Source organism: Macaca fascicularis, chromosome 1, assembly GCF_037993035.2.
Source record: "Macaca fascicularis isolate 582-1 chromosome 1, T2T-MFA8v1.1".
Taxonomy (NCBI): domain Eukaryota; kingdom Metazoa; phylum Chordata; class Mammalia; order Primates; family Cercopithecidae; genus Macaca; species Macaca fascicularis.
The window spans coordinates 192,132,021-192,155,244 of record NC_088375.1 but is presented as its reverse complement, the minus strand read 5'-3'; the positions used below and the strand labels follow the sequence as shown (position 1 = coordinate 192,155,244).

Here is a 23,224-nt window from a genome sequence, read left to right as displayed (position 1 = left end):
TTGGGTGAGAGTGAGACCTTGTCTTTAAAAAAAAAAAAGAAGAAGAAGAAGTGGCAATACTGTAACAGAGGAGACTTAGCCCACCACCAGACACCATGGTATTTGGGACATAGGAGAAAGAAAAAACAGACTCCATTGAAAGGGCTCCAAGGGAAGAAGGTTGTGGAGGTAAGTATGATTAGAGAGAGAGTAAAAAGCTGAATAAGAACATTCAGACAAGAGGCAGTGCCTAAATTCCAGCAGGCCCCAAAGAAGGTTGGGAAGGGAGCTATATTGAGTTAGATTAGGAGATACAGAGAGCTAATGAGAATTAACAGGCAGGCAGTGACAGCTGACTGGGGAAGTTTGGACGCCTAGTTGAGACTGAGGCACACGGTCAATTGTAATGCATGACAGGTTAAGTCCCAAAGTCCAGATGAGTAATGAGACCTCGACCAGAAATACAGGGTAAGAAAGAGGGGCTCCAGTGTGAGATGTTTTCAGAAATGGAGTTGGCAGATGTAGGTAACTAGCTGAATGCAGGGATGACTGCAGAATGTTGATGCAGATACTGTCATTCGCTGGAATAAAAACATGCATAAAGAGGAGAGGAGTCTGATAGCTCAGTTGAGATACATGGAGTTTGAGGACCTATGGGGGCATCCATGGGGAGTGTGCCGGAAGCTAAGGAGGGAGGCATAGGCCGAGGCAGAGTGACACTCATCAGGTAGCTATTGGAAGCTGTGATCATGGGTAAAATCATATCACTTTAGGGGCATTTGTGGAGAGATGAAGATGGAGACACAAACTTTTGGAACAAGGTCAAGGACATAGAAGCGATGGCTAGAAAAAAGGTGTGGCAAATCCAGAAAGGGGGCATCACAGAAAACTGGGGAGCAAAATAGGAAATGGCTCACAGCATCAAAGCCAATAGGTCCCAGAAGGTAGGGGTTGAAAAGTGTTTACTGGCCTTAGCAACCAGGAGATGACTGGTGAGAGGAGTGGAATGCAGAGGCAACCCTCAGACTGCAGCAGGTGAGGGGTGCATAGGGCAGCTACAGTGCACCTGCTGCTCCCACAGCCTTCCGCATCTCCACAATGGCTGGTCCATCCTTAACAGGTCTGTGCCAAAACCCTCAGTCATCCTTGACTTCTCACTTTCCCTCGCATTCTACATCCAATGAGTCTGCAAATTCCATTGATTCTGACTTTGAAACAGCTAGAATCTGACCACTTACCTCTGACCACTTGGGTCCAGGCTGTGGTAGCCTCCCTGCTACCATCTTCCTACCCTAACACCTGTGTCAGGCCTTGAGACACCCTGCTCAAAATCCTTCAGAGACTTCCAGTCTCACTTTTGAGCAGAAGCCAGCATCCTCCAGGAGCCTCCACAATGTGCCCCCAACTGCCCCATGCCATCTACTCTCTCGCCTGGTTTCCTCCACCCAACCTCACAGGCTTCCTTTTCCTGGCACTCTCCCACCTCGAGGCATTCACACCTGCTGTTCCCTTCTGACTGGAAGAATGTTCTACCGGATAAGTAAGTGGTTTTCTCCCTCAGTTCTTTAGGTCCTTGATCAGCAGGGCCTCCCCTGCCTACCTGTTTAAGAAGGCCACCCCTTCCCATGGCCAGCCCCCAATTCCTGGCCTTCCTGATTTTCCTCCATGGTGCATGTCATCAGCTGGCTGCATTAACTTGTTTGCTTACTATCTTCCTCTGATAGGAGGTAAGGTACATAAAGGTAGGAATTTCTGTCTGTTTTGTTCACTACTGCTATATCCCTGCAACTACAATGGGGCTAAAAGAGTACAGAACAAAAGCTCAATACGTATGTTGAAATTAATAATTATGAATGACCATGAAGAGGCTTGGCAGCTGAGTGAAGGAAACGAGGGCTGCTGCTAGAAAGGGACCGTGGAACCATGTCTTAGCCTGCTTGGGCTGCTGTAACAAATTACCATAGACTAAGTGGCTTAAGCAGTAGATACATATTTCTCACGGTTCTGGAGACTGGCAAGTCCAGGTCGGGATGACAGTAGATTTGGTTCTGGTGACGGTCCTCTTCTGACATGGATTGCAGAACGCCACCTTCACCCCCTTCTCGTGGGGTCCTCACATGAGAGAAACTTGGAAAGCAACTCGAAGTAAGAAAACCTGAGTTCTAGTCCTGCCAGTGAAACTTCGTCTTAAGTCCTAACATTGATCACCTCCTTTACCAATACCAGAAGCCACTTGCCTCCGGACTCCAGGATGTGGGAGAAAATTAAACAACTGATTAAAAAAAAAAAAAGAAGTATAAATAGTACTCACTTCCTAAAGTTATCAGGATGAAACAAGAACCAATGAAATCACATTTTGTTAGTGCTCAGTAAGTCTTAGCAGGCCGGGTACAGTGGCTCATGCCTGTAATCTCAGCAATTTGAGAGGCTGAGACAGGAGGATCATTTGAGCCCAGGAGTTTGAGATCAGCCTGAGCAACACAGTGAGACCCAATCTCCTAAAAAAAAATTATTTTTTTGACTGGGCATGGTGGCTCACACCTGTAATCCAGCACTTTGGGAGGCCAAGGCAGGTGGATCATGAGGTCAGGAGTTCGAGACCAGCCTGATCAACATGGAGAAACCCCGTCTCTACTAAAAATGCAAGTGGTGGCATGCACCTGTAATCCCAGCTATTCAGGAGGCTGAGGCAGGAGAATCACTTGAACCCAGGAGGCGAAGGTTGTGGTGAGCTGAGACCATGCCACTGCACTCCGGCCTGGGCGACAGAGCGAGACTCCGTCTCAAAAAAAAGAAAAAAAATATTTCTTTTGCCGGGTGTAATGGCACATGCCTGTAGTCCCAGCTACTTGGGAGGCTGAGGCAGGAGGATGGCTTCAGCCTGGGAAGTCAAGGCTGCAGTGAACCAAGATTGCACCACTGTACTCCAGCCTGGGCAACAGGGTAAAACTCTGTCTCAAAGAAACAAATAAGTTTTCTGTTATTATTATGGGAATAATATAAGGATAAACTGAGATACTAGGTATAAAAATTGTAAACTGTAAAAATGTAGTTGCCACAAGAAAGTGGCTTGTAGACGTCCAACTACAAGGAATGTTATTAACCAAGGGCCCAAGTTGCTTTGCTCTAAAATTTGCCACCTTATTTGCCCTGAGGCTCTGCTTACCAAATGCTCCCAAGCTGATGGCTGAGTGTGGCAGGGATTCTAAAACAGGCCTTTTCCTGGGAGACATGGGACTCACAGCTGACGTTGCCTCAAGGACTCCCCTGATGCTCATGCCAAGCTTTTCTTAGACTATGTGGTGATCTAGGATGCTTCCACCCAGCATCCTGGGCCGGGCTCTCATCACCGTAGGATGGCTCTCCCAGCTGCCTCTCCATTTTCTCTCACAAATATTTCCCTAATAAAATTCTTACATATTTAATCCCACTTAGGGGTCTACTGTTTGGAGGACCCAGACTATCATAAGAAGCATCATTTAAAAAGTAAGGAGGTTTGGTTCTGGTGAGGGTCCTCTTCTGACATGGATTGCAGAAAGCCACCTTCACCCCCTTCTCATGGGGTCCTCACATGAGAGAAACTTGGAAAGCAACTTGGAGTAAGAAAACCTGAATTCATAAGAAGCATCATTTAAAAAGTAAGCAGGTGTGAGCCACCATGCTTTTGGAAGCAATTTGGGAGGCTGAGGCAGGGCAAATCACTTGAGGTCAGAAGTTCGAGACCAGCCTGGTCAACATGGTGAAAACCCATCTCTACTAAAAATAGAAAAATTAGCTGGACGTGGTGGTGCACGCCTGTAGTTCCAGCTACTCGGGAGGCTGAGGCAGGAGAATTGCTTGAACCTGGGAAGCAGAGGTTGCAGTGAGCTGAGATGGAGCAACTGCACTCCAGCCTGGGTGACAGAGCAAGACACTGTCTCAAAAAAAGATAAATAAAAATTAAAAAGTAAGAAGGCAAGAGGATTCTGGGAAGATGGATGAGTAGGAAGCAACAGCATTTTGCCCTGCCCCCACAACACGGACATTAGATACAGTGACAGAATCTGTTTGATGTAATTATTTTGGAGTCTGTTGAAGTCTTGTAACTTCCAGAGGAGCCATGGATGTGAAATTGCAGTTAATTCCAATCCATTTCAACTCCCAGCTCAGCTGCAGCTACCTATCCCCTTCTCCCCCAGCCCCATGGCAGGAAGCTGTGCATGTGTTCCAGGAGGACCCTGCAAACAGTTTGCAGGAGCCAGGGTGGACAATAAGGACCAAGTCCTCCAAATATCAGGGAACTGTGTTCTCATCACTGATCAAGGAGGTGCAGACACAGAGGTGAGCAGCCGCTGTTGCACCTCTCCTGCTATTGCAAACCCCTCCCCTCCAGCTGAAGCGGCTTCCAGGGAATCGAAAGGGACTTCTTATCATAATCTGGGTCCTTCCCCCTTCATTATCTTTTCCCCTCCTGGGATCCAGACATCAAAGACTAAAACCTCAAAAAGCATATACAGGGGAAATTAGAAAGTCACTGCACATCCCAGGGAAGAGTGCAGGGTACCAAAAGACCTGGAAACACCTGAAGTTAAACCTCATGCTGATCTTTGATATAGAGACAGCCAAAAGCAATACAAACAAACCAAAACCAGCAAACCCTGGGCAAGGGGGAGAATCTGATTTCCAGAGTTAACATTATTAGACTCAAATGTTCAGTTTTCAATAAAAAAGAGTATAAGGATACAAAAAAAAAAAAAAAAAAAAGGGAAAGTTTGAACCGTTCATTGAAAGGAAAAACCAACAAAAACCATCCCTGAGAAAGACCACATAACCGATTTACTAGACAAAGACTTTATAATAACTGTCTTAAAGATGCTCAAAGAACTAAAAGAAATACATGGAGAAAGTCAAGAAAGTAATGTATGAAAAAAATGGAAATATCAAGTAGAGATAGAAAACCAAAAAACAGTCCGGGCACAGTGGCTCATACCTGTAATCCCAGCACTTTGGGAGGCTGAGGCGGGCGGACCAAGTGAGGTTGGGAGTTCCCGACCAGCCTGACCAACGTGGAGAAACCCCGTCTCTACTAAAAATGCAAAATTAGCCGGACCTGGTGGTGCATTCCTGTAATCCCAGCTACTCGGGAGGGTGAGGCAGGAGAATTGCTTGAACCCAGGAGGCAGAGGTTGTGGTGAGCTAAGATCGTGCCATTGCACTCCAGCCTGGGCAAAAAAGGGTGAAACTCCATCTCAAAAAAAAAAAAAAGAAAGAAAACCAAAAAACAAATTCTGGAGCTGAAAAGTACAATAACTGAAAGAAAAAACTGAGTAGCACCTGGGCATGGTGGCTCATGCCTGTAATCATAGCACTTGACAGACTGAGGCAGGAGAGTCATGTGAGCCCAGAAGTTCAAGACCAGCCTGGGCAACGTAGGGAGACCCCATCTCCAGAGAAAGAAAAAAGAAAAAAATTGACTAGAGAAATTCAAAGGCAGACTTGAGCAGGCAGAAGGAAAAAGCAGATAATATGAAGATAGGACAGTTACTAAGTCTGAGGAACAGAAAGGACAAAAGACTGAAGAGCAGTGAACAGAGCCCAAGGGACCTATGGGACACCTTCAAGCAAACCAACATAGATTGTGAGAATTCCAGAAGGAGAAGAAAAAGAGTCACACTACTGCACTCCAGCCTGGGCAACAGAGCGAAACTCCATCCCCGCCCCACCCCAACAACAACAACAAAAAAGGAAAACCAAGAGGCAGAGAAAATATTTGAAGAAATAGCCAAAAGGTACCCAAATTTAATGAAAGACATGAATATAAACATCCAAGAATCAGAGACTGGGTGCAGTGGCTCACGCCTGTAATCCAAGTACTTTGGGAGGCTGAGGCGGGCAGATTACCTGAGGTCAGGAGTTTGAGACCAGCCTGGCCAACATGGTGAAACCCCATCTCTACTAAAAATAAAAAAATTAGCCAGGCTTGGTGGTGCGTTCCTGTAATCCCAGCTACTTGGGAGGCTGAGGCAGGAGAATGGCTTGAACCCGGGAGGCAGAGGTTGCAGTGCACGAGATTGTGCCACTACACTCCAGCCTGGGCAACAGAGCAAGACTCCATCTCAAAAAAAAAAAAAAAAATCCAAGAATCTCAATGAGCTTGAAGTAGAACGAACTGAAAGAGACCCATAGTGAGACACTTTATAATCAAACTGTCAAAAACTAAAGACAAAGAACCTGAAAGCAGCAAGAAAGAAGTGACTTGTCACATATAAGAAACCCTCAATAAGAATTATAGCAGATTTCTCACCAGAAACTTTGGATGCCAGAAGGTACTGAGCTGATATAATTAAAGTGCTAAAAAGGGAAAAGAAAACAACTGTCAATCAACAATCCTGACTGGGCACGGTGGCTCATTCCTATAATCCCAATGCTTTGGGAGGCCAGCTGAGACAGGAGGATCACTTGAGTCCAGGAGTTCGAGACCAGCCTGGAAACATAGCAAGATCCTGGCCCTACAACAAATGTTTAAAACTTAGCTGGGCATGGTGGCACATGCCTATGGTTCCAGTTACTCAGGAGGCTCAGGTGGGAGCATCACTTGAGCCTGGGAGGTCGAGACTACAGTGAGCTGTGATTATGCCACTGCACTCTAACCCTGAGCAATACTGCAGCAAGACTGACTGTCTAAAAAAAAAAATGTTGGGGGGAAAGCAGGGGGTGGGGGTGTTTAAAAAATAGGTTGAAAATGAAAGGAAGGCTGGGCACAGTGGCATTTGCCTGTAGTTCCAGCTACTTGGGAGGTTGACGCAGGAGGATCACTTGAGCCCAGGATTTCAAATATAGCCTGGGCAACATCATGAGACCCAGCCTCTAAACAAAACAAAACAGTGAAAGGATGAAAAAATATATTTCATGAAAATAGTAACCAGGTGGGGCACAGTGGCTCACGCCTGTAATCCCAGCACTTTGGGAGGCTGAGGCAGGCCGATCACCTGAGGTCAGGAGTTTAAGACCAGCCTGGCCAACATGGCAAAACCCCATCTCTACTAAAAATACAAAAACTAGCTGGGCATGGTGGTGGATACCTGTAATCCCAGCTACTTGGGAGGCTGAGGCAGGAGAATCACTTGAACCCAGGGGGCCGAGGTGGCAGTGAGCTGAGATTGCACCACTGCACTCCAGCCAGGGTGACAGAGTGAGACTGTCTCAAAAAAAGAAAAAAAAACCCACGAAAATGATAACAAAAGAAGGCAGGGGTGGCTATACTATATTCATTTAAGATAAAATAGACTTAAAATCAAAAACAGTTATGAGAGCCAAAGGACACTATATATGTATATATTAACAAAACACTTAATATAGCAAAAGATATAACAATTATGAACACTTAGGTACCTAATAACATCATCAAAATAGATGAAGCAAACATTGACAGAGTTGAAGGGAGAAACACTTCTAGAATGATAAAGTCTTCAATTTTCCACTTGCAGTAATGAATAGAACTAGAGAGAAGATAAGTAAGAAAATAGAGGACTTGAACAACATAATACACCAACTAGATCTAACATACGTTCCAAACACTCTACACAATGACAGTGAAATACACATTCTTCTCAGGTGCACATGGGATATTATTCAGGATAGATCATAGGTTAGGCTAAAACTTAAGCTTCAATAAACTAAAAATGATAGCTATCATATCAAGTGTCTTCTCTGACCACAAAGTATGAAGTTAGAAAGAAATAATAGAAGAAAAACTAGAAAAATTACAAATTCGTAGAAATTAAACAATATGAGTGTATTGTTTAGTAAGAACCAGTGGATCAAATAAGTCACAAGGGAAATCAGAAAATCCTTGGAGAAGCCAGGCACATGTTTCACCTCTGCAATCCCAGAACTTTGGGAGTCAGAGGCAGGAGGATCGCTTAAGCCTAGGAGTTTGAGATCAGCCTGGGCAACATAGTGAGACCCCATTACTACAAAAAATAAAAAAAATTAGCCAGGCATGATTGCACACACCTGTAGTCACAACTCGTTGGGAGGCTGAGGTGAGAGGATTACTTACACCTGGGAGGGCCGGCTGCAGTGGCTCACACCTTTAATCCCAGCACTTTAAGAGGCCAAGGCAGGCAGATCACATGAGGTCAGGAGTTTGAGACCAGCCTGGCCAACATAGTGAAACCCCATCTCTACTAAAAATACAAAAATTAGCCAGGCGTAGTGGTGTGCACCTGTAATCCCAGCTACTAGGGAGGCTGAGGCAGGAGAATCGCTTGAACCTGGGAGGCGGAGGTTGCAGTTAGCCAAGATCATACCGTTGCACTCCAGCCTGGGCAACAAGAGGGAGACCCCATCTCAAAAAAAAAGCCTGGGAGGTCAAGGCTGCAGTAAGCCACAGTCATGCAGCTGCACTCCAGCCTGGGTGACAGAGCAAGACCCTGTCTCAAAAAAGAGAAAAGAAAATACTTACGGATAAATGAAAAACAAAAACTCAACATACCAAAACTTATGAAAACCAGTGAGAGCAATGCTAAAGGAGATATTTATAGCCATAAATAAACACATTAAAAAACAACAGGAAAGATCTCAAATCAACTACCTAATTTTGCAATTTAGAGAACTAGAAAAAGAAGACAAATTAAACTCAAAGCTAGCAGAAGGAAAGAAACAATAAAGATTAGAGTGGAGATAGGCTGGTTACGGTGGCTCACGCCTGTAATCCCACCACTTTGGGGAGACAGAAGTGGGTGGATGGCTTGAGCTCAGGAGTTTGAGACCAGCCTGGGCAACATGATGAAAACCTCGCCTCTACAAAAATTACAAAAATTAGCCAGGCATTGTAGCCAGGCAGTGTGCACCTGTAGTCCCAGCTACTCAGGAGGCTGAGATGGGAGGATCGCATGAGCCCGGGAAGTCAAGGCTGCAGTGAGCCAAGATTTCACCACCGCACTCTATCCTGGTCCACAAAGCAAGACCCTGTCTTAAAAAAAAAAAAAAGAAAAAGAAAAAAGAAAAGAAAAATGCAAAGAATGCATAAAATGAATTAGCTCTCTAAAAGATGGGAATATAAAACGATACAACTACTTTGGAAAAACAGTTTGGCATTCTCTTAAAAATCTAAACATTCTCCCTGCCATTCCACTCTTAGGAATATACCCAAATGAAATGAAAGCATTTGCCCACATAAAGACTTGTATATATTGTAGCCACTTTAATTGTAATAATAGCTCCAAACTGGAAATAACTCAAATATTTATCAAAAGATGAATGTATAGGTTCATACAATGGGATATTACTTAGTGATAAAGAATAAACACACAACAAAAAGGCCAAATATCGAAATAATTATCTGAGTGAAAGAAGCCAGACCATAAAAAGTATGTAGTCTATGATGCCATTTATATCAAGTAGTAGAAAATGCAAACTAGTTTATAGCAATAGAAACACGGCCGGGTGCGGTGGCTCACATCTGTAATCCCAGCACTTTGGGAATCTGAGGCAGGTGGATCACTTGATGTCAGGAGTTCAAGACCAGCCTGACCATGATGGCAAAACCCCATCTCTACTAAAAATACAAAACTAGCCAGGCATAGTGATGTGCGCCTGTAATCCCAGCTACTCAGGAGGCTGAGGCAGGAGAATCGCTCGAACCCGGGAGGTGGAGGTTGCAGTGAGCTGAGATCCTACCACTATACTGCAGCCTGGGCAACAGAGTGAGGCTCCATCTCAGAATAATCATACAGGCCATTTAAGGAGAATTTGTCATTTGTATATCACTTTCTTTCCCATTTTTGTAAACATTGCTTAAAGTAGGCTTCATGTGCTCATTATACAATTTTTGAAATACATATTTACTTTTAAAACTCTCAAGTAATAAGTTGATATAATTTTAAACCAATTTTGTGATATGTTAATATCTAGTAATTCTTTTGTTAATTTGGATTGTAATGAACAACCGTGTCACAGAAGAGAAAATAATAAACAATAATGTTCTACTTGTGCAAGAATTTTGAAATGCATCCTGTGGTTACATGACGGCATTTTGAAAAGATTACTCTTGACTTCCACTTTTGGTAATGTTGGAACAGCTCTTCTGCTGAAGACAGCTAAGAAAACTATACAAAATACTTTAAAAAAATCTTTCTAGATGCAAAATATACAAAAATCCTGAGAGATTTCCAGGCTTGGGTCCAGGAGAACATAGTAATGTAGGAAAGTGAGTCTGATGCTCAGGATTGCTTTTGCCCTAGAATTATTTGCTAATCTCTTAGAGGCAACGGAGAGACTGAGTGTTGATTTGGAAGCACAAGTGTGTGCTTATCTGGGAGAGGCAATTGTACAGTGATAGAGGAAAACATCTAGACACAGTCTGGTAACCTTTATTAGACTACCCAATGCTTTGAGTTGGGGACCCTGAATGAATGTGCCATAGTGGTACCTTAAGCTGACACTCACGTGGATTGTAACCTGACTGAAGACCCAGAAATCTTTAGTCCTGAACTTAGATAGAAGTGATCCTGGATGGCTGGTGCCCTTAGGCACCTGGCCAAAGAAAATAAAATATTACTAAAGGAAAATAATGCAATCCTAGGCTCAAAAAATATTGAAAATTAGTCAGGTGTGGTGGTGTGTGCTTTTAGTCCCAGTCATTTGGGAGGATAAGATGGGAGGATGGCTTGAGCCCAGGAGGTCGAGGCTGCAGTGAGCCAAAATCACACCACTCCTCTCTAGCCTGAGCCACAGGGAAAGACTTTGTCTCAAAAAAAAAAAGAAAAAAAAAAAAAGAATAAAGACAGGATCTCGCTCTGTCACCCAGGCTGGAGTGTAGTGACAATCATATCTCATTGCAGCCTTGAACTCCTGAGTTAAAGTGATCCTCTGACCTCAGCCTCCCAAGTAGCTGGGACTACAGGCATGTACCACCACTCCTCGCTACTTCTTTTTTTCTCTCTTCTTCTCCTTCTCCTTCTTCTTCTTTTTTTTTTTTTTTTTTTTTAAGTGATGGGGTCTCTCTATGTTGTCCAGGCTGGTCTCAAACTCCCGGCCTCAAGTGATCCTCCTGCTTCAGTCTCCCAAAGTGCGGGGCTTACAGGCATGAGCCACCATGCCCAGCCTGCATTTGCTTCTGTTGAGCACACAGGGACCACCAGCCCACAAACAATTTTTCAAAATTTTGAATAGCTTAACTTTTTGAAGGCCACTCAGGTGATGTGAATTTGGGCTTCACATCCACAAGCAAGTTGGCTTATGGTTACAACTTGTCAAGGATTTTCCCTACCTCTGCCCCGGGGTGAGTGTGAGGCAAGAGTAACTCTGCCTTACACCTTTTTTTTTTTTTTTTTTTTTTTTTTTTTGAGACGGAGTTTCGCTTTTGTTGCCCAGGCTGGGGTGCAATGGCACAATCTAGGCTCACCGCAACCTTCGCTTCCTGGGTTCAAGCGATTCTCCTGCCTCAGCCCCCGAGTAGCTGGGATTATAGGCATGCACCACCACGCCTGGATAATTTTGTATTTTGAGTAGAGATGGGGTTTCTCCATGTATGTCAGACTGGTTTTGAACTCCTGACCTCACGTGATCCGCCCGCCTTGGCCTCCCAAAGTGCTGGGATTACAGGCCTGAGCCACCATGCCCAGCTTTTACTTTTAATCTTGAAATAATTTCAAACAGAGAGAAAAGTTGCCAGAACAGTTCAAAGAATTCCCGTACGTCCTTCACTTAGATTGTTCGATTAGTATTATACTGCAAATATTTCATATAACTCTTCTTGTGCATCTCTGCCTATTTTTTTTCTGATGCCTCTTTATCCTCTTATATTTCCTAAAAAAAAAAGGACGCTGTTCTACAAAACCACAGGGTAACTGTCAAGCTCAGGACATTAACTTTGCTGTTATACTACCATCTAAACCACAGCTATCATTCCAGTTTCACTGGTCATCCCAACATGTCCTTTATAGGTCCAGAATCCAATCCAGGATGACTCACCGCATTTTGCTGTAATATCTCTTCAGTCCTTCCCTGTGGTTCTTAGCTTTGACAGTTTTGAAGGGTACAGGCCAGTGATTTTATAAAACAGTCCTAATTGTGTTTTTCTGTCTCTTCATGATTGATTCGGGTTATGCACCTATAGCAGGAATATCGTGCAAATGACGCTGTGCTGTGTTCTTCTCCATGCACTCCAGCAAGGGGCATCTGTTTCGATTTGTCCCATTCCTGGTGGTAACTCTTATCACTTGATTAAGATATGTGTTGGCCAGGCCTGGTGGCTCACACCTGTAATCCCAGGACTTCGGGAGGCCGAGGCGGGCAGATCACCTGAGGTCGGGAGTTCGAGACCAGCCTGACCAACATGGAGAAACCCTGTCTCTACTAAAAATATGAAATTATCTGGGCGTGGTGGCACATGCCTGTAATCCCAGCTACTCAAGAATCTGAGGCAGGAAAATTGCTTGAACCTGGGAGGCGGAGGTTGCGATGAGCTGAGATCACGCAATTGCACTCCAGCCTGGGCAACGAGAGTGAAACTCTGTCTTAAAAAAAAAAAGATATGTCTGCTATGTTTCATCACTATAAAGTCATGATTTTTACTTATTTGTTAATAAGTTATTCATATAGTCATTTTACTGTATGGTAGAACTTTTTCTTTTCCCCCACTTTTTCAAATTGGTAAGGACTAGTAGATTCTTATTTGTATCCAGTGAGTTGAAACCCGTTATTCATTATTATTATTTATTTTGATGCTCAAATTGTCCCAGATAAAGCAAGTGGGACCACCTTTAATCCAGCTTCTGGATCCTTTAGACATACTATCATCATTCTTGAGCACTTTTTGCTTCTGGAATACCAAGATGCTCCAAGTTTCTTTTGTACTTTCTCTACTCCAGTTCTGAAATCAGTCATTTTTCCTTGGAGCCTGATAACTTTTAGTGGAGAATGGTATTCAGAAACCAAGCTATGGCTTAGTGGCTTAGGTGTGCCCATTGCTACTGGGGTATCATTACTGCTAGGCCTTCCTAGGGGGTACGGCTCATAGATACATGCATGTATATGCATCACACGTGCACACACACACACACACACACCCCTGTATTTATTTCAATATGTATCTACATATGTTAAAAACCACAAGTTCATCCAGATGCCCCCAATTTGAATCCAACACCACAGAATTTACTCTAGTTTTCCCCCTTTCCATCTTTGGAAGCCTGGCTCCCATTTTCTTCAGTATATTTACATGTTTGTTTAATCCCCTTATATGTAACTAATCTCCAGCCATGCCAGCCAACCACTCCTCAGCGTTGTGGTGACCTCGTGGGCCACCATGTGGCTGAGAGGGAGAGGAAAAGCTCCTGAGGCTTTGACTTGGTGATTCCATAGGATCCTTGTCAGCTCTTTGATGCCTTGAAGAATTTTTTACACTTCACCCATTTTTAGTTGTTTTCAACAGGAGGGTTGGCCAGAATGAAATTGCCTGCAGTATTTTCATAAGCTGAACAAAATATATTTTTATGTGTTTGATGAGAAGAAAAAATTGGGAAGTACTACTTTGGGTGTTGCCTGTCTTCATTTGAAATTTTGCCTGTATCTATTTTGTTTTGTTTTGTTTTGACACAGAGTCTCGCTCTGTCACCCAGGCTGGAATGCAATGTCATGATCTCAGCTAACTGCAACCTCCGCCTCCCAGGTTCCAACAATTCTCCTGCCTCAGCCTTCCGAGCAGCTGGGATTACAGCCACCTGCCAGCACGCCTGGCTAATTTTCATATTTTCAATAGAGACGAGGTTTCACTACGTTGGCCAGGCTGGTCTCGAACTCCTGACCTCAGGTGATCCACCCGCCTTGGCCTCCCAAAGTGCTGGGATTACAGGTGCACACCACCACACCTGGCTAACTTTTGTTCTTTAAATAAATGTTTTTAAATTTTAAATAACTGAAACAGGGTTGTTGCACAGGCTAGTCTCAAACTTCTGGCCTCAAACAATCCTCTTACCTCGGCCTCCCAAAGTGCTGGGATTACAGGTGTGAGCCACCCACCTGGCCTGGATCATGCTTAGTTGTAGCTCCTCATAATTTGCCAGCTCTAGACAAAAATCATAAAATGAACCACTTTCAATATACCTAATATGCAAATGATGGAGGAAAACAGGATAAGGTCCGTTGAAACTCTCCCCTCAAAAAGGAGAAGCACCACACAGCTCTCACCAGCTGCATCAGTGTTTCTCAAACTTCACTGTGTCTCAGTCACCTGGAGAGCTTGTTAAAATGCCACGTCTGAGTCACGGGGTCTGGGGCGGGGCCTGCAAATCTGCATTTCTAATGATTCCAGGTGATGCGTTGCTGCCATCTGAGGACTGTGCTTTGAGTAGCAAATCTCTGGGGTGTCCATCATTCTTACTCCCCTGGTCAGGAGGATTCTATTACGTGATAAAACCAGCAAACCTTAGAGGTATTTTTAAACTTTTTATTTTTTTAATTTATGAACATACACAAGGAGAACCCGTAAGTACCACTGGGATTCACCAATCTTTTTTTATAACTTTCGCTGCCTCTGAACTTTTTCTTTGTTATTTGAAAGCAAATGCAACCATTATATCATTTCAGCATGCACCTCTACCAGATAAGAATAATAAGAAACAAACAAACAAAAAAACAGTATCATTATCACACAAAACTAACAATACTTGTAACACAAAATTAACAATAACTCCTTGATAATCTTTTTTTTTTTTTTTTTTTTTGAGACGGAGTCTCACTCTGTTGCCCAGACTGGAGTGCAGTGGTACGATCTCCGCTCACTGCAAGCTCCTCCTCCCGGGTTCACGCCATTCTCCTGCCTCAGCCTCCCAAGTAGCTGGGACTACAGGCGCCCACCACCTCGCCCAGCTAATTTTTTGTGTTTTTAGTAGAGACGGGGTTTCACCGTGTTAGCCAGGATGGTCGATCTCCTGACCTCGTGATCCGCCCACCTCGGTCTCCCAAAGTGCTGGGATTACAGGTGTGAGCCATCGCGCCCGGCAATAACTCCTTCATAATCTAATAGTCAGTCCATAGGCTGTATTCTCAGCTGCACGGTTTTTGAGCCTCTTCCCAAGCAGTAGCTGATTTTCCTGGTCAGCTCCTCCGGTGGCTCAGGTTCACTCCTTTTTGCTGAACACCTTATGTTGCTGTGCTCCTTGGCCCTGGGGCTGAGTACATGGGTGTATTCATCCTACAACTGTATTTTATGACCTGCCAATTTCCTTCTCGGGGTGAGGGGACTCTGTTTGCTAGTACACAATGCTCTAGAATAAGGCAAAAGCTTTAGAATCATGCCTTTTGAGTCTGAGCCCTACCTTCCTGGGTCTCTCCCCAGTCCTGTAGCCTTAAGGTTAGGACAGTAAACAACAGCCTGGACATGAAGCCTGGATTATCGGCCCTGCCTCTGGTTGGCAGCTCAGGTGGCCTTGTAGATATGGGAGTGGGTTTGCTTCAGGAGAAGCCTGTGGGACCAGGCATCTCAAAGTCTTTTAGCTTCAAATTCCTCTAGTTTTTTCCCAGATATCTTCCCATTGCCAGGATCTCACAACATTTTAAATCAGTGTATTAATTGGTTGTTCAATTCAGCGAGGTGTGTGGTTCTCTGACCCTCTGCCTCTCCAATCCCTGGCTATAGGCAGAAAGGGCTTCCCCTAACAAAGGAACAGACTGAAGCTTGTTCCTACTCTGCCGTCAGGCACCCCCTCCAGCGCCCCCACCGCCCCCGCCACTTGCACGTATCTTGTCTCTCTTGCAGTCTGTCCCTGAAACCCACAAGAAGGAGACAGCACACTCTATCCCAGCATTCTCCATTGGACCCTGAAGCTCAAGAGAGAATGACGTGTGGTTTCCTGGCCAGCTGCTTCATGACCAAATAGCAAGGATTGCCCAACACCCAGCCTAGAATAGGAGGATGATCCCATCCCTGCTCCGCTGGCACCATACAACAGGACTCTGCAAGGCTGCGCTGAGTTTCCAGGTTCCAAATCCTGTTAGGCAGGGCTCTTCTGGCTGTGTGGGACAGGACTCAAACTCAATGTTTTTTCAGCCGAAAGGGGAATTGACTGGAAAGATGTGGGCATGTCACAGAACAGCCTGGTATCGGGAAAGGCAGGAGTGAGCTGGGGCTTCCTCTACCCATCTCTTTTTTTTCTTCTTCTTCTTCTTCTTTTTTTTTTCTTTTGAGCTGGAGTCTCGCTCTGTCGCCCAGCCTGGAGTGCAGTGGCGTGATCTCGGCTCACTGCAACCTCCACCTCCCGAGTTCAAGCGATTTTCCTGCCTCAGCCTCCCAAGTAGCTGAGATTACAGGTGCCCACCACCACAGCTAGCTAATTTTTGTATTTTTAGTAGAGACAGGGTTTCACCATGTCGGCCAGGCTGGTCTCGAACTCCTGACCTCAGGTATCTACCCACCTTGGCCTCCCAAAGTGCTGGGATTACTAGCATGAGCCACCACGCCTGGACTCCACCTCTTTTCTTGTGGGTTCTTTTCTCCGTCTGCGGGCCTCACAGAGACCTGGGCTTGAGGCCTCATAGAGGAGCCCTCAGTGCTGACCACACACTACAGTCCCCTGAGGAGCTACCTGACCTCTGATGGCAGGTCCACCTAGACCAATGAAATCAGAGTGTCTGCGGTTGGAGCCTGGGCGTCGCCCCCAGGTGACTCGAATGTGCACGCAGGGTTGGGAACCATTGCACTGTAGCTTCAGGCACCCAGAGGAAAACTCTTGCAGTTATCATTCATGATTAGGGGGGCAGGACTCTGGGGAGCCTATTTAGGGTCGGGTGGCCACACCCTCTGACCAGAGACTGGACAAGCTCCTGTGGTGCCCCGGTGGATGTGCAGGGCCGGCCAGGCCAGGCGCTGAGGGGTCAGTCCCCCAGCAGCTCCCTGCCATTTGTGTCATTCCTCCTGCCCCTGCCCTCGACTGCAGTGTACATGGCAGTCATCTCATCCGACTTGGTTTCCATCACTTTCCCTCTCAGAGTCAAGCTCGAAGGAGAAGCCGAGCGGCATTCTTGAGATCTGGGGACTTGGTGGGAGATGTGGTCACAAGGCAGGTGGTGGAGGAGGCCAGAATGGGGCTGGCCAAGGAAGGTGCATAGCAGGGAAGGGGAGGTTCTGTGAGGGATGCTCTCCCCAGAAGCCTGCTATGCAGTGGCCAAAGAGACTTGGATACACCGGAGAGGGTTTGGAGTGGGAGAGGTCTGAGCATGAGGGGCGGGGCTGGCACACTTTGGTTCGGGGAGATGTAGGACAAAGGACTCTGGCCTTGGGACTGACCTGGGCTGGTTTCCCTACATTCCTCTCTGGCCCTTCCCCCTCTATACTAAGCGGGGATGGTACCTGGACTTCAAGACCAAAAGCCCTTCTAACTCTGACAATACTGCTAGGTGCAGCAAGCAGTTCCAGCCACAGTCTCTAGGCAGCCTCAGGCTGTCCCCTCCCCACTCTGGTTCTAGGAAAAGACCTTGGACCTCAGCTGGATGCTGGGGATCAGGAGAGGAGGAATGGTAGGTGTGGAAACAAGGGGCAGGATTCGGGGTGAGCAGAGCTGGGGGCTGCAGACCTTGCTCAGGACAGTCCTGATGCCCGCAAGCTCCTAACGCCCTCCCCACATTCCCTTTTCTACATAGGGAGCTCCTACATTGTGTTCCCTCATCTATCTCTGATCCCCAGCATCCAGCTGGAGGGCCTTCCAGGAACTGTCCCTTCCCTTAGGAGGTCTCTGGAGCACAGTAACAGGGGCAGGGTTTACTACCTTGGGGCCTCTTTCCACACCAGGGGCTCCGTGACCCAGGGGCCTGCTCCCAGAGCTGGGCCAGGCCTCAGGGGCAGCCTCCAGGAGTGGGTGGGGTCTCCCATCAAGGAGGACCTTGAGCCAAGGCCAAGGCCAGGCTTGGGAGGGGGTTCCCTAGACAGGGGGTAGGAGCCCTGAATTGTCTCCTGCTCAGCCTTGGATGTGCTGTGTAACCCACCCTGGACCTCTGTCTCCTCATCTTTCTGCCCAAGAGCCCCAGGGGTCAGCACTGACCACTCTGACCCAGGTCCCGTCCAAGCCACGCCGAGGACAGACTGAATGACACCATGATTGGGGCTGGATGTTCACTTCTCTTTCCAAAAAATATGAAAAACAGAGTCTAGGTATGGCAGGGGACAGAGCCTGGCTGGGGACTGGACATTACACACCCAGGGGGCCCTTGGCGGAGGCGGGCAATTTAACAACTGGTCTGAAAGTCAAAAGAGAGAGAGCTGGTTAGTGGAGTGAGCTGTGGGGTCGGGGACAGGGGCTGTGCATTCAGGCCCGGACATGGGTACTGGCCAGCATGGCAAGACCTTGGCCCTCACAGCAGCCCTGCCTGGGGCCCATTCCCGGGGGCGGGGGCGCCATGGTCCGACCTAGCCATCTGTGTGGGTAGCCCCCAGCCCTGGGTGCACTGGAAGAACCTGAGACCTAAACTCAGACCCTCCCTGTCCTCGTGTGAACGTTCAGCATCCCGGCACTGCCCTTGTGGGGTTGCTGTGAGGAGCCCATGGGACTGGGGAGGGTGAAGGTTTCTGCTCACCCCAAGGACCTGGGTACTAAGGTACTTCTTGGCCACTGCTGTAACTCCAGGGCCCAGCACGTAGCAGACACCCACGCGGCTCTTCAGTGAGTAAACAGCCGGGCTGGTGCCTGAGGGCCTGTCTCCAGGGATGCATGCTGGTGCCCACCAGGCTGTGCAGACAGGACCGTGCCTGGACCTGCATCCGTGTGTGTGCCTGGGGGCTGGGTCCTGCCTCTGGTCTCTCTGAGGATCTGGGTCTCGGATTGCAAGGTGGGTGCTTGCGTTGAGGACAAGCTACTCAGAGCACCTATGCCCATCCTATGGCCCAGTGGCCCTGCCCAGGGTGCTGCGAGGCTGGCTGGATGCTGGACGAGGGGGCCACCGGGCGGGGGGCTGGCCAGGGCAGGAGGAGCTCAGACGTACTCTCGGGCAGCAGCAGAGGGTCCAGGCCGATAGGGCTGCGGGCTGCTGTTGGGTCTCTCTGGCTCCGGGCACGTGCAGCAGAGGAAGGAGCCCCCCAGCACGGCCAGGCCAGCTGAGGCCCAGCCCACAAACAGGGCTGGGCCAAATTCATACCTGCAAGGGGTAGGGAGAATGACATCAGGTGCGGCTGCTGCCTCAGGTTGTTCCCAGTCCCTGCCCTGGCAGAGGAAGGGCAGAGTGTGTGGAGCTGGGGGCTGGAGCCGCACGACCTCTTCCATGTGTCCAGATAAACTGAGGTGAATGCTCTTCCTTTCTGCCTCCCGCCAGCCCAGAAGATCCACATCACACAGGGTGACCCGGCCAGGGTGGGCGTGAAGGCCAGAGGCTTGGCCTCCAGCTCCTGCTCTGGGCAACCTTGGGCTCATTTCCTGATCTGGCCAGTGGAGGGGGCATGGGAGGGCCTGAGAGGTCTGCGCGGGAGGAGTGGGGCAATCCCTGCTATCTTTCTTCCCAGTCACAGTCGGGCCCACAGAACTCCCAGCCAGGACTGCTCCCGCTGCCCTCTGGAGAAGGCACTCTGGGCTCTCCACACCCAGGCCCTGCTGGCCAGTCCAGCCCCGATCCTGGGTCTCACTGCCTTAGTGCCTTTGCACAAGGCACCCCCTCCTGGGGCATCAAGCCCCCCAGCCCGCCACTCCTGTGCCTCCCCAGTTCCTTCTCTGCCTTCAGAGCCCAGTTCAGATGCCTCCTCCTCGTGGGGTCTTTCCTTGACATCCTCTGTGTTCACACTGCCCCTTGCGTGACTCCACTGCCACGCTTTCTTCAGGAGGCCTCAGCCCCTTGCTTGTCCGGCCCCCTGGGAAGCCCCTTGAGGGCAGACAGAGCCATTAGTGTCCCCAGGACCCAGCACAGGGCCTGGCAGCCCAAGTGGCATTGGGGACTGTTGAAGGGATCAGGGGCCGAGTCCTATCCTGACATGCCTAAGCTGGACCTTGCTTGGCAGATTTTGTGGCTGCAGCTGCCGCCCAGGGAACAAACCTTGTACCTGAGATCTCCTCCCTCCCCTCTCCACATCTCTGCCTCCTCCAGGGATCCCTCCCGATTGCAACAGCCCAGGCATCTTTTCTCATCCTCTCTCCACTCCAAGGCCCAAAGCCCACTGGGATGTCTAGGTTTGAGACTGTCCCATTCTCTGCTCCTGGCTAGGTTGAGAAGTGAGGGAGGAGCCAAGGTCCTCTTTGCAGAGCATCCCCTTCTGTTCCCATGCCCACAGCCTTACAAGTCCTGGTTATCTCCTGAATATCAGCCTGCTCTCTACTGCTCCCTCCCTGGTGCCCCAAACCCTCTGCTCAGACCTTTGGGACAGCCGCCTTCCTGGTGTCACTCCCTCCCCACCATTCTGCACATCACAGCCAGAGGGACTGCCGCTGCCTCCACTCGGATGAGGAACAAAATCTTCCTATGGTTGCAAGGCCCTCCACGATCTGCCCTTATTCTCAAGTTTCTTCCTGGCTCAGAATAACTGCTGCCTCCTCCAGGAAGTCATCTCAGCCCTGCTGCCACCAGCAGAAATGCCACACCCTCACCTGCGTCTTGCTGGATACGGACAACCATGCGTGAACTGGTGCTCAGTTTCTAGCCCTATTTTACAGAGGAGGAAACTAGGCACAGAAAGATTAAGTAACTTGCCCAGGTGACACAGTGCATGCAAAGCTGGGATTGATTGATTGATTGATCGTTTGATTTTTTTGAGACAGCATCTCACTCTGTCACTCAGACTGGAGTGCAGTGGCATGATCTCGGCTCACTGCAACTTTCGCCTCCCGGGTTCAAGCTATTCTCCTGCCTCCTCTGCCTCCCAAGTAGCTGAGATTACAGGCGCCCGCCACCACGCCCAGATAATTTTTGTATTTTTAGTAGAGATGGGGTTTCACCATGTTGGCCAGGCTGGTCTTGAACTCCTGACCTCAGGTGATCCACCCACCTTGGCCTCCCAAAGTGCTGGGATTACAGGCGTGAGCCACTGCACCTGGCCAGAGGTGGGATTGAAACCCAGAGTCAGGGCACTTAGGTCCTTAGAGAGTCCTTGCTGTACCTGGGGGCCCATCAAAGGCTTCCCGCCCCTATGGAGGCCCCAGCACACTACTCCTGGCGCCCCCATTTAAAGCTTCTGGGACAGCAGCTGGACCCTGTCCCCCACTTCCCCCGCCAGGTGATCCAGTGGACAAAGGTCAGTGGTCCCAGAGGAGGTGAAGCAAAAGACCCAAGCCCTGGCACCCACCTGGCATTGACAGGTGTGCTTGGGTTGAAGAACTCCTGGGTCACCAGGGTGGCATACCACGAGACGGCAGTCAAAGTGCAGAGGCCTAAGGACAAAGCAGAGGGGCGCTCAGCTCTGCTCTGGTCCCCCGAGGCCACTGGGGCTGGGGCTGCCTGCCATGGCTGTGATTGTGGAGGAGTGAGGGGCACTCACCTGCCAGGATGAAGAGGGCTCCCCCGGCGATGGCGACACGGCCCTTGGCAATGGGGTTGCTGTCTCCCACCCGTGTGCACTTCATGCCAACTACGCTGAGGACCATGGCCACGAAGCCCAGGAGCACGGCCACCACCATCAGGGCCCGCGCTGATTGGATGTGACCTAAGGTGGGCAGGGTGACATTGAGTCGGGCTGGCGGGGATGGGGGTTGGGTCGGCACCTGGGGTTGGTGGAAGGAGCCCAGCTTGACAGAGGCTTGAGTAGGAGCTGGCCTGGGGATCAGACCAACTGCTGGCAGGTGTGGGTTAGTGAGGAGTGACAGCCTGCGTCAGGAGGACGGGTGTGGGGGTGAGAGTCCGCTCGCCCTTGCAGGCTTTTCTGGTGGTATGATTCACTCTGCTGTTGCTTTCTGGCCTGGGAACTCCCTCTTGGGCTTGACCCATCCTCCCAAGCAGCTGAGGGCAGCTCCAGGGTCCCCTCAGCTTTGGTAGATGGAAGAGCTGGGGGCATCTGAGGCCCAGCTCAACTCAGCCTGAGCCCCGCAGCAACCCCTCCCCAGCAGCCATTCAGACAACAGTCACTTTCCCCTCTGCCCATGGCAGCTAGAAGCTTGCCTCTTCATGGGTGCGTGGGTCCGGCCTGGGCCCTGGGGGGCATTCAGGAGACCTGGGTCCCTCAGCGAGGCTAGATGACCTGCCTGAACTGACCAGCCTGAACTGGCACAATGGGGCTGGTTGATGGCCGCTCTGCTCCCAGCTCCCATGGGGAGCAGATTGCCCTGGGGGGTCCTGGGCAGATTGCAGGTGGATCACCTCCACCCCAGAGTTAGAGCTTCGGCGGTGCCTGTCAGGCTCAACTCCACACCCCAGAAGGAGAGGGACTGCATGCAGACGCACCTGTCGGTGCACGCATGTGCACGTGCGTGTGTGTTTGTGTGCCTGCGTGTGCATGTGTGTTCGCATGCGTGTGTGTGCACCCATATGCTGGCACACAGGCCTGGGAGCAGGACTGGGGAGCAGGTGTGCATTGTACAGTGTGTGTCTGTCTGCTGAGTGTGGGGAGAAGTGGGTGAAGGGTCTTAACTGAGCATTTCAGAGTGCCACAGGTATTAGTATTCCCCTTTGGAGACGAGAACATCACAATGGGAAGAGGTTTGGTGACTGGTTCAAAGTTACAGTGACAGAGGAGGAATCTGGACCCACAGCTGCCAGACCCTAGAGCCCTCCCCTCCTGCAGGGCAGCAGGCTGGCCTGGACTGTCGATGGGCACAGGGCAGTAGTGGGGAATTGTAGAGTGGGGGCTGGAGGATGGAGCCCAGTGCAGACAGCAGACTGTGAGGAAAGCTTGCTCCAGACCCCTCTGCTGTTCCCACCTCCCACCTCCCACCTCCCACCCCGCCGGCCTCAGGCCTACCGTCCAGGGCGAGCAGCGAGTCGTAGAGCTTGCACTGCACTTGCCCGGTGCTCTGGGAGGCGCAGGACATCCAGAGCCCTTCATAGAGGCCCACGGCGGTGATGATGGCGTCGCCTGCGTAGGAAGACTGCTTCCACTGCGGCAGGGCTGTGCTAGCAATGATGCCCACCCAGCCACCCAGGGCCAAGAAGTAGCCCAGGAGCTGGAGGCCTGAGTTGGCCATGGCCTGAGGGAGGGGACCGAGGGTCCCGGGACTCAGAGCTGGGCCAGGGTCCCAGCAGGGGCTGTGGTCATGGCCAGGTGGGAGGAGCAATTGGGCAGGGGGAGCAGTGAGAAGGAGGGTCAGAGGCAGAGAAGGAGAGGTGGTGGGGCGGCAGCGGCTGGAGCAAAGGCAGT

At 49.2% G+C, this 23,224-nt stretch overlaps 1 protein-coding gene across 2 annotated transcripts; it reads right to left on the bottom strand.

Moving 5' to 3' along the window:
- Positions 1-18,059: 18,059 nt before the first annotated feature.
- Positions 18,060-23,224, bottom strand: CLDN19 (claudin 19). Of its 2 annotated transcripts, XM_005543717.5 has the most exons (5): positions 22,829-23,224; positions 21,413-21,577; positions 21,221-21,305; positions 18,940-19,092; positions 18,060-18,198 (listed from the first exon to the last, which is right to left on the bottom strand). In XM_005543717.5, the coding sequence occupies exons 1-5, from the start codon at positions 23,049-23,051 to the stop codon at positions 18,150-18,152; spliced, it is 675 nt and encodes a 224-aa protein (XP_005543774.1). In that variant the 5' UTR covers positions 23,052-23,224; the 3' UTR covers positions 18,060-18,149. The 2 variants fall into 2 exon arrangements, with proteins under 2 accessions (XP_005543774.1, XP_005543776.3); XM_005543719.5 differs by lacking the exons at positions 18,060-18,198; positions 21,221-21,305 and having other exon boundaries at positions 18,672-19,092.